The sequence below is a fragment of the Anarrhichthys ocellatus genome, unplaced genomic scaffold (genome assembly GCF_004355925.1).
Source record: "Anarrhichthys ocellatus isolate YVR2014 unplaced genomic scaffold, GSC_Weel_1.0 scaffold39, whole genome shotgun sequence".
Taxonomy (NCBI): Eukaryota; Metazoa; Chordata; class Actinopteri; order Perciformes; family Anarhichadidae; genus Anarrhichthys; species Anarrhichthys ocellatus.
Window position 1 is genome coordinate 3,685,898 of NW_022280069.1, and position 11,025 is coordinate 3,696,922.

General features: G+C 40.4%; 2 protein-coding genes across 3 annotated transcripts in view; one reads left to right on the forward strand and one right to left on the reverse strand.

Moving 5' to 3' along the window:
- The window catches only part of atg5 (ATG5 autophagy related 5 homolog (S. cerevisiae)), a 33,805-nt gene extending 28,617 nt beyond the window's left edge, over nucleotides 1-5,188 (reverse strand). Inside the window, exons 1-5 of one of the 2 annotated variants that reach the window (XM_031867400.1) lie at nucleotides 5,089-5,188; nucleotides 4,457-4,663; nucleotides 3,218-3,345; nucleotides 1,952-2,030; nucleotides 60-222 (exon numbers count right to left, since the gene is read on the reverse strand). In XM_031867400.1, coding sequence (XP_031723260.1) covers nucleotides 60-222; nucleotides 1,952-2,030; nucleotides 3,218-3,345; nucleotides 4,457-4,564 — 478 coding nt within the window. In that variant the 5' untranslated portion in view covers nucleotides 4,565-4,663; nucleotides 5,089-5,188. The remainder of the gene's footprint in view (nucleotides 1-59; nucleotides 223-1,951; nucleotides 2,031-3,217; nucleotides 3,346-4,456; nucleotides 4,664-5,088) is intronic. The other variant, XM_031867401.1, reaches the window with a different exon arrangement.
- Nucleotides 5,189-5,456: 268 nt separating this feature from the next.
- On the forward strand, nucleotides 5,457-9,052 carry dctn3 (dynactin 3 (p22)). The gene is made up of 7 exons (XM_031867402.1): nucleotides 5,457-5,583; nucleotides 6,871-6,955; nucleotides 7,228-7,314; nucleotides 7,501-7,584; nucleotides 7,891-7,949; nucleotides 8,025-8,084; nucleotides 8,365-9,052. The coding sequence occupies exons 1-7, from the start codon at nucleotides 5,479-5,481 to the stop codon at nucleotides 8,449-8,451; spliced, it is 567 nt and encodes a 188-aa protein (XP_031723262.1). The 5' UTR covers nucleotides 5,457-5,478; the 3' UTR covers nucleotides 8,452-9,052.
- Nucleotides 9,053-11,025: the final 1,973 nt, after the last annotated feature.

Below are 11,025 nucleotides of genomic sequence, written 5' to 3' on the forward strand. Positions count from 1 at the left end.
AGAAATGCACGACTGCATGTGTGTGTGTGTGTGTGTGTGTGTGTGTGTGTGTGTCTCACCGTTCTGCAGGCCCATCCACAGTTGTTTGTGGTCTTTCTTCTGCATGTCGTTGACGACTTGGCTCTTGTGCTTGAGGGCGTCGGCCTCCTTGATGCCGGACATAAAGTGAGCCTCGATCACAGAGTTGGACGGGCAGTGGAGGAGGTCGCGATCCGGAAAATTCTGACGCATGCACAAGAAAAACATTTCTATTTAAAGCAGCATTGTTGCGTTTTCTTTTCTGGCCCCCGGGGGGCAGAGTTGGGTCAGTTATCAAGCTGAAACCGGTTTGAATTGCATTAGCTAAAAGCAATAAGACAACGTGGTTTACATAAAATTATGTTTGTTTATAAATGGACTAATGGAGCCACTAAAGGTGTGTGTGTTTACGAGTACTTTAGCGAGTGTGCAGTCTGTTGGTGAATAGATGGTTTTAGTCTTTATTGAACGGCAGCACACTGAAGTTTCTTCACAATCAGTCAGAATCACTGTAAGTGCTACTAGCATTGAGCTAATGCGTTTTCAGCACAGTGAAAGAGAAGCATTTCACTTCCGCCTAGATTTGTTTTGGCCAACAGATGGCAGCAGCTATCTATGGCTGGGACTTACAGGGTTGAAAAGACTCTCACTCCACAGCTAACAGTAATGACACCTAGTATAAGTTAAAATTTGATAACAACACCACAAAAAACTGATATCTTACACATTGTTCACAAAGAGTGCTGCCGTGTAAAAATGCATTTGGAGGGTCACGTCAAAATGCATATACTACCATAAACTACGTGTTTGAAAATCGAACTATAGTTTATTTATGTCGATGTATGGTTAACTACCATATTTAACCATTATCAACTTTCACAGATTCTTAAAAATTCTCATAAACCAGACTTTGGTCTTCAGACTCTGTCCCAGGAACTTGACTCATGGTTTCCAGTTCAGGTTAGAAAACTTTCCCAGCACTCAATCTGATAAATCTGCATATCCTTGGCTTCGTAATTTCATTGGCTATGTGGAGCCTGAGTTTGAACAGGATCTGTTGCGATTGGCTCGAGCTATACCCAAAGAAGAGAGGCGGGCATTGTCTTTCAAAGCGGACTCTCATTGGCTGTTCCAGACTGTGGCCGGGCTATAGAAGCTCCTATTGGGTCAAATGAGGTGTCAATCTAACCGGCGGAATGCAGGCTCCATTTTGCGATGAAAATCTCGCTCTGTTGACACCGAAGGTGAAGTTATGCCCGAAATATGATCGCGAGTTATCATACCTGCAGGCTAATTTGAAATGATGCAACAGCCCCCCGTGGGTCTTTATGGACGTACTAATGTGTTTTGGACTAAATCTTTTACTGGATTCAATCGAGTGGACCCTTAGCCACCTAGCAATACCGTTTTTGCTGGACTAGCATGCACAAGGGGGACGTTATGAATCATAATCGGTGAGTCACAGCGATATTTTATCGGCTATTTTTGGAGTGCTTGTTTGACAGAGAGTTAACTGTACCTGCTGTTGTTATTGTATCTTGAAATGGTTTGCATAAATCGAATTATAAGAACCGTAGCTTTCTAATGAGATATCACATTAATACTCATGTTACAGGGCAGTTGTGTGCATAACACAAATATGCAGTTATCATTCTGACGGCCCGCGGGCGGGCCGTCAGAATGAGAAGACGATAATTTGGCATATAGGACTTTGGTCTGCATCAACTCCTGACAGAAATATGATGTTCACATTTCTTGCTCAGCTAGTTGCTATCTTTGTTTGTCTGATGTTTGGTGCCGGTAGTGTTGAGTGGGTTTATCAGAGCTATCTTAACTTTACACATCTTCTAAAACTACACACGTCATCGTTTGATTCATTGTTAAACATTCCCTAGTGGATACAAAGAGAGATACAGTCCTGTGACACACTTACCTTAAAGTGCACAGTGATGCTCCAGGGTAAGACGGTGTTGGACGCGTGGAAGTCAAATAGAAGTCCAATTGGATTGTGCCTGAAACCGGGAAACGCAAACAGGAAACGATGTTACTTCAGAGAGCGTGACTTCCACTATCAGTCTGTTTTATCAGCCTTCTAGAGACCGACAGCAGCACCGGACCTCTGAATGAAACGCTTCACTACTTATGTAGCAACGTCTTGAAATAATTTCAAGGCTAACTAGTTACTAATTATAAGTTTCAATGTGCCAGAAAACAGAACTGGTGTCAGCATGTTTGTTGTCTTCAGTCCAGCTTTCTCTGGATGCAGCGGTGAACTTCGGGAGACATTTCTGTTCGTCACTTCCTGTGTTTCAGCCAACAGGGATTAGATGCTTTTCTTTATCGCAGCCTCAAATCCGCTGAGTGTAATTAAGGTATTTTTACGGTCAATCACGCTCACTAAACATGTTGGTCTTCACGGTCTAGCTCCCCTGAAGCCAACAAGTCAATTTGTTCCAAATTTGTAATTTAAAAGATGTCAAAACATGAAAAACACCCTGAACAGATAACCAGACCCTAATAAACTATCTTAAAATCAAAAAAAAATAATTTTCAGTAAGAAAAGAAAAGCAGCAGAAGTTCACATTTGAGAGGCTGCACCTGTAAACATTTGGATATTTTTTACATGATAAGAAATAATGAACTGAACCTTTTTTTAGTTTTTTAAATCTATTTTAATTTAACTCCTGGAACGTTGAGGCTACTGTAAACCAGACTCTTCATCGTCTGTGCTGCAACACTGACACCTTGTGGCTGAACGTTGTGCCTGCAGTCTGTTCACATTGTTGATCTCAGCACTAACGAGGCGACCACAGTCTGTGGATGAACGGACTTAAGAGCTGCAGGTGTGAAGATACCGCTGTGGGTCTGACTCTGTATTTGTTGGAGAGTGTGGATGTTTCACTTAATCCAGTAAAACAAGGAACACAAACGGCAGTTTCCTGCTGATGTTGCTCGTTTTAATATGGTGCATATTTCATAAGATGGATTTGGGTTGAAACAAATGCATTTTATTGGAGAAAATAATTTGATTCTGATGTGAAAATACACTAAATAGCTTTTCTAACAAATGTTTGACATATGGATCACAAAAGAATACGCCCACATTTAGAAATCCAGCAGTGTACCACCTCACACACACACAACCTTGTTTAACCGAGAGAAAGAACAAAATGAGTTCATCCGACGATCGCTCTCTCACCATTTCAGCGGCGTCCCTTGATACTCGAACCACATCTCCTCCACGTCCTCGGCCCTCATTACTTTGTGGAAGTGTTTCTTCACCTTGTCTGTGACCAGAGTCAGGTAGCTCACTCTGGGTAACAGCAGCTGAGAGAGCCGAGAGGAGAGAGAAAAGAGACGCGACGCAAATATCAATTGTTGCGTAAATAGACATCATTGCCACGCAATCGTTAATGGGTGGCGTGTTTACATCAGAAGAGGAAGAAGACATACTTTATAGGGAACTTCAAGTTTTCTCTCTCTCGAGATCTGGTCTGAAAAACACACACAAACGAGGGGGCACCCTGAGCAGTTGGGAGTTCCTCGGGAGCACCTCTCCAGCTAGTCCACTCCACCTGGTCCCGTGCAGGGATCTCAACCCCAAACCCTCCGGTTCCCAAGCCAAGTCGAGCTACGTACGACCCTTAAGATGTGTTTTATTGAAAACTAGAATAATGCTGAGGCTTTCTACAGCTTGCTCTGTGTCGTCTTCAGTTATTTTTGTTCTCCACGTGGTATCTACGTAGCTTCTGAGGTGCACGTCAGCTACAGTGTGACACCCCTAAACTAATGCACTTAAATAAAACACACTCAAGATTACGCCTCTTCTTCTTTGAATTGAGGCCGTGTATTGGCAAGAATCTGGTGATTCAATATGTAGCATGACACGGGAGTTGCAATACTGTCAGTAAAGGAGATATATTGTAATTTTTAAAATCTAATTTTAGGAAAACTTTCATAGTATAAAGATCACAACGCAGTATGCACGAAATCTGAGGGAAAAAAAGGTTCATTTTTCATTGCAATCTGAAGAGTCCCACCACAGTCCCTGCAACATCCGACATCGCAGCACTACAGTTTGTGGTGCAATGTGAGCCACAAATAAAAAATACGGTGTTTTTGAGAAGTGATACGGTTTCATAAAACATAATATTGCAATACTCAAGTGCATCGATGTCTTTCTTCAGCATGTTTTGAGGTTTTAAGCAGATTTTCAGGTTGTTTTGTTGGTTGTAACCTACAGCAGCCCCTCACTCCTCCAACATGAGCAGCTATCACACTGACAAACAGTGTGCATAGAAAGAAATACTGTGCAAAGTGAATGAACACTGCTATTCTATTTTCTCTAGGAACCCTGCAGAGGAAAAAGAGATCTCGGACGGGTCTTTTCGAGGAAGTATGGGGGTTGAAGCAAGAGTCAGAGAGGAGCTGCACTTACATAGTAGGGCTCGGCCTCTCTCTCGGTCACCTCGTCCTGGTTCAGAGTGAAGCAGGTGGGGATCCGGCCGAACCACACGTCTCTCAACACGTCCTTGTCATCTGCCATGCTGCTGCTGCTGCTGCTGCTGCTGCTGCTCCCAGTGGCACATATAGAAGAAATTCCTCAAACACAGACCACCAAAGTCCGACGGCAGACAGCTTCCTGCTGTCAACAACACACAGCAGAGCAGAGAGAGAGCATTCATGAAACCTTTACCAACACAAACCCCCAAAAACCACAGTGAAGTAGGCGTTGCAACACAAGCTAGTTTCACATTGTGTCAAAGTAATTCAGCTTTAAATAACTAAATATGTCTTTATTAATTGGTAAGGAGAGTTATTACTCAGTTATAGTGCAGGAGAAGAAGGCTAGACTTCACAAACTAACTCTAAACCGGTCAAACTACGCAGATGTAATGTGAAAACTGACGTTAGCTTCGTGCTAGGAAAGCTAGCTTAGCTCGTGAAAACAGAGCAGAGAATTGTGTACAAATGTGCTGACGTAGCTTTTGGGTTGTTTATTTTGTTGTCCACAAACAGAGACGTGTTGCGTGCGAGGAAGAGGTGGTGATATGTGAGGAAAAGCCTTACTTTCTGGTCGGTGTTTAGTTGAAGTCGGCTTGAATGGAAGAAGGGCCGTGTGAGTGTCGATGTTGTCATTCCGCTGCTGTCACCGGAAAACAGCTGAAAAGCACCTCGTTCCTCGCGAAACAGCGACGCACAGCGGACGACTCCGTGTACTGCAACAACAACAACAAAAACATCATTTTTTTTAAATTTAGCAATGTTTCTAAAAAACTATCTACCCATAAGATTTAAAAGAATAGTTTTATTTAAGGTCCAAATATCTTACATGTTTTTTGTTTTTTTTTAAACCTGCACACTGTAACAAAAAAACACTAAACGTATTTGTGAAAGCGTCATCAATATGCGACGTCTCTCTTACAGTACGTCGCATTTTGTCAACTAGTAGCTTTAAGAATGGACGTAACATCGGACACGGATAACCTGGAAATGCGTCTTCAGACGCTGGAGAGTCAAATATACGGAGAGAGACGAAACAAAAGTGGAAAGAAACCCGTTAAGGTTCGCAAAGAATAATCTCTATTCCGATGAATAATGAAGACGCTCGCCAGCTGTTAGCCTAGCAGAGCTAACGGTAGCTATGTGTGAGTGGGGCCAAGTGAACGCCCTGTTTTTATTTGATGCCTTTTGGCTGCACAACAATACGATTTTATCACAATTTATGACTCCGGTGTTCACTGTTGTAGTGTATTTATGTATTTAGCTAAACAGCTGCTAGGTTAGCCACGTTAGCTGAAACAAGCCAACACTAAAAGCACAAAAAATCTACATTTACTTGAAGTATAAATTCGAGGTACTTTACTTCCATTTTATGTAATTGTATGCTTCTACTCCACTATATTTGTCTCAAAGATTTTAGTTACTTTTCCAGATTACCTTTTTTTAAATATATATTTTTGCTCAATTAACTGTCTACATATCCCACCATGCTAACCTCCTCTGTGGTCATGCAAACGTTTTAGACCTGTTTCATATTTGCACGATTAACATTAAGAGTTGTTTTGTTTCGGACTCTTGGTTTAATAAAATAAGTAATTTGAAGAAGCCACTTTGGGTTCTGGGAACTTGATGGACATTTTCCACTATTTACTCCTATTGATTGATGAATTATATGAGTGATATATCAACATGGTTGAGTTAGAAACTGCACTGAATTATATTGAAGTCACTAGTTTCCAGGAATTTTTTAAAACACAACTTTTTAATCTGAAAATCTTGGTTATATTTTATCTATATTTTATCAGTGGAGCCTCTCTTCAGAGCGTCATATGATCTGATGAAGACTTCACTTACAAAGGAGCATTGAAGTGGATTTATTTCCTGTTAGCGGAGGTGGCGAAAGTCACAGTTGTTGGTGTTTGTATGTTTGCGATAGTTGACTGAAGTTTGAATTACAGGTTTAAATGTATTGTTTATGAGTAGACAGGCTCGTTCTAGATGTACTCTGAATGAAACCAAAACAATGTTATGCTCTAAATATCCAGAAGCAAATTCCCGTGTTTGGCCTCCACACTGTAAATGCTCATTTTTATAAACATGTAATAAACCTCCAGTTCTAAGCAGCGTGACACGGAGCTCATCAGAGAAGACAGTGAGGAGATTTAAAGGACTATTTCACTGTGTTGCTACATGCTATATAGCTACCTCCATGCTACTCTTGAACCTGAGATTCAGTGTTTTTTGCACTGTATTAGGTGTAGTACCACATACTGCACAAAACCTGCTGGGACACATTGATTGAATATATTGTAATGACTTTGAATGTAATCCGTGTCCTTTGTCCCGCAGTGTGCTGAGTCTCTGGCCAGGATCCAGGCTGGTTTGACTAATACGGCCAACAAGAGGGAACGAGTGAAGATCCTGCACAAGAAGAGTGAGTCACGCGCTGCCTTGTATCCGTCATAACAGCCTGGATTACAGCGCTTGTTGTAACTATTCATTTATACACGACTTGACATTCACAGAGTTATGTATCTTGTTGTGGACTGTTTTTCATGGAGCTGCAAGACTGTTTGACATAAAATATTGACATAAAATGCCAAAAGTGATGTTAAGTGCAGAAATTCAAAATGCTACAACAGTGCTTGAAGGGATTTGTGTGTGTTCGGTGGGTCTTTGATCATATTTATTGGTGTTGCGGTGCAGTTGAGGACCTGCTGAAGTACCTGGACCCCCAGTTCACCGACCACATCACTGTACCAGATGCAATGAAGCTGGAGTTCATTCTCGCTGGTGAGAACCAGGAGGAGCCTGTGATGGAGGAATCCAATCGAAATAACTTCCATGAAGTCGTATTTTTATGTTTAATGCGATGCATGTACAGTTCAATGTTATATTGTATATTATGTAAGTTTTCACATAAAGAAGAAGACTGTAGAGGAACTCACTGTGGTGCTGTTTGTGTTTGTCTGCACACAGAGGAGGACTTCCTGCTTTCCCAGGCTGTTTTGCTGGAGCAGGTCAGCAACATGCAGCCGCTGCTGGACAGCAACTACATCAGAGGTAAGTTTGTCTTGTTTTTATTTTTAAAGATAAATCTATCAAATAATGTGGTTTTATTTGCTGCAAGGCGCTCTGGGATCCAGACATTTAAAGTCTGCTGCTGAAGTACTGTACCTGTGTTCCACACGTGTCTCTGACATCATGCTACATTCCCTGTTTGAACATGCTGTCATGCTTTAGAAAGAAAACAACGTAACTATTTATTAAACATTTAAACTCCCAGCCTGTTTATTCATTGGTGTAGTGTTTTTACAGTGTGTTTATCCCACCAGGCCTGAGTTAGCTCTGTGTTTCTGTTGCCTTCAGATGTACCAGAACACGCCACCAAGCTCCAGCGCCTGTCACAGATCCACATCAAAGAACAGGTAACCCCCCCCCCCTGTCTCTGCCTCTGCCTCTTTGTGTTTCATCTGTTGACCCAATGTTTGTCTCTTTTACAGGACCAAACTGAAGCTCAGTCCCTGGAGGTGAAGAAGCTTTTTGAGGAATACAACAAAATGGTACGCATTTATTGATCATTTCTTTTTTTAATTCCAGTGAAATAAAAACGACTGCAAGAAAACATAGTTTCCACAAAAAAAACGTCTAAATGTTATGTAATTAAAAGCTTCTTCTTGGGAGGTACAAGAGACACAATAATACTACTTAAATAATCACTTTAGCCTTTCTGTTCTTCAACTAATCTGTCTGGTAAACGTATAAATGCTGAAGTTTTCGGATTTCCGCTCATGTTTTTGTCCTCGTGTGAACATGAACTGACCCCTGACCTGTGATTGGCAGATGTTCCTGCTGTCTAAGCAGTTCACCCAGTGGGACGAGACCCTGAGGAAGCTGGAGGAGACCAAGGGCATCCGGCCTGTGGAGTAGCTACCGTCCACACACATATACACACACACACACACACATTTCTCACGAGGATGGTGATGATGAAGAGGACTGCACTGTGGTCGGAGCAGCTTGGTTTTTCCTTATAAGTCAGAACGAAAGTGAGGGAAAAAGGATCACATTTCACTTATTTGATAATTATCAATTTGTTACCAGAATTTAAATGAATCAGGATGTTGTTGGTTTTAGAATTCTCAGACTAATCATCTCACTTAGAAACAAATGAAAAACCTGATCAGGACCGGAGGAAGTCGCTCCCATCACATCAACTCACGCTGCTGCTATTCATTTTCAGACAATGGAGCTTTTTGTGCGTGTGTAGTGACTCAGCTTACAACACATTCCAACGCTGCCTCCCTGCTGCAAGCCAGTCACAAGACTAGCCGTCACACACACACACACACACACACACACACACACACACACACACATCTACTTCAAGGCTTTCTTCTCTGGACGCCTCCTGACGTTGTAATGACTTAAATTAGCTCATTATTCTTTCCATTGTTCTGGTTTTAAAATGTTCTATATGTCAAACATGACTGCGGTTATTACAATAAATATCACTACTGTTTTTCTTTGACTTCTCCGGTGTGTGTGTGTGTGTGTTTGTGTGTGATGTCTGTTCAAAGCTGCACACACATTTAAGGGTCTCTGTGCATTAATGCGGGTGAACAACTGGTTTCCAACAAGGTTCACTAAAAGCTATTTTGGAAAGCATAGAAGTGCAGCAATAAGGAGAGAGAATGAGGGATGTTTATTGATTCATTTGTAGTTTCCTTTGCTGTTTAATACTTTAGAAACTCTTCATGTAGCTGCAGGTTGCACCATCTGTACAGGTGGTGTAACGTGAGCAGCAGCTATAGTCCTCCGTCTGCATATACACAGGATGCATTCAGGCACAGTATTGAGTGTAGGTCACCTGGTAGCTCTCAGAGCCCAACAGACAATCACTGAATGAATGTCCAAAGAGTTTTGATGGACAAGCAATGAGACAATGTATCCCTGGCACCTTTCATGGCTCAATAACCTCATAAATCATCATTTTGACCAATTATTTTTTTCTGTTTTGTTACCCACAGAACACAGATCATTAAAATCACTGCTTTAAAAGAGTGTTCTGCTGCTTGTCATTGAGTTTTGTTGTAATTTTACTGAATCCATGTGTGTGTGTTGTGCTGTTTTTATTACTTTAGACTAGAGGATGGGCAAAGCAATCTATCTGAGGCTGTGATGTGGGTTTGGTTCATGCTACTGAAAATCCATTAAATAAATAAATCATTTGTTGAATGTCAGGCCCCAGGCACTGACACCAAACCCTGATGTTTACTGCTGATATTTTAGTTTGCTGCAATCACACACATTGCAGTTTCTGTGGAAACATTTGCACCTGCTGTTAAATCCCTCTCGATGTGATGGAGACGGCAAAAAAAGAGTGGGTAGTTAAGTACCCGACTGGTAAATATACAAAATATACAACATTATCATCAGGTTGTTTTATTTCGACAGTTGCCTCTTCTTGAAAGCATGACGTCAGTGGGTCGTTTTAATATTCAGATGATGTTGGCTGCTTAACAGCGTTGCAATCAAGTTGTAATTAATTAGAAAACTTTTTATTTATTTTGTTACTGTATGTACAAGTAAACTGCAAGCACAATACAGGCTTTATAACCACTTAAATAATTAAGTAAGCAAGGAAGGATCATTCAGAAGTATCCAGAGAAAGTGCTGTTACTTGACTGCATTATTGATTTCATGTGTTGAAAACCAACCAAATAAAAGTACAAAAGTATATATTTTTTGCAGACGATTTAAATAGCTACATAAGAGATGAGTCTGTGTTATTCATCTAATGTGTTGATGTTTTCTGTAGATGACCCTCAATACTACAATGAACTTGTGTATTTTGAATTTATTTATTTATTTATTTTACTTATATTATTGACTTTTATTTAGGTATTTCCTGTACAAACGGAAGTACTTTATATTGAATTTTACAGAGTAAAAGGGGGAATAATACGGCGTTAGAGAAGACATCTGAAGCAGAGATTTAAAAGACTTTGAATACACAAAATTACCTCCTGGATCAGAGATAACAATGTGATTTTAATTTTAACATAAGTTCAGAAAGATTCAGACTATTATGTTAGCTTACTTGACAAGTTTGCTAGCTTACCCGAAAGGTATGATAGCTTATATGTTCATAAATAACATGCAAATTAAGGTTAGCAATAACAATAGCTTAACATCTGAAATTATTTTTATTGTTGTTAATTTTACAGAAATACAAGTATAAATACAATGTGTTAGCTATGAAACCCCATCTCCGCCTTTTTTTCTTGAATTGTTTTTGTAAATTAAAAAAATAATAATAATAACTTTATTTATTTATTATTTGTAGTGATTTTGTTATCTTTTTTTTGCTCGCGGAAATGGGCTTCCACAGGTGCCTTGTTATGTCATACAATTTTTTTTCCATCCTGCTAAAAACGTTGGTTGGAAATATCAAACAGAGTGAGCTGTTTCCGGTTCGTGTATAGAAGATCTTTGGCCACG

What these genes read in the sequence shown, in the direction of transcription:
- dctn3 (XM_031867402.1), top strand. Translation starts at nt 5,479, where the DNA reads ATGGACGTAACATCGGACACGGATAACCTGGAAATGCGTCTTCAGACG. An exon ending in GGACAGCAACTACATCAGAG is followed by an intron (nt 7,585 to 7,890) that starts GTAAGTTTGTCT and finishes TGTTGCCTTCAG; the next exon opens with ATGTACCAGAACACGCCACC. An exon ending in AGATCCACATCAAAGAACAG is followed by an intron (nt 7,950 to 8,024) that starts GTAACCCCCCCC and finishes TCTCTTTTACAG; the next exon opens with GACCAAACTGAAGCTCAGTC.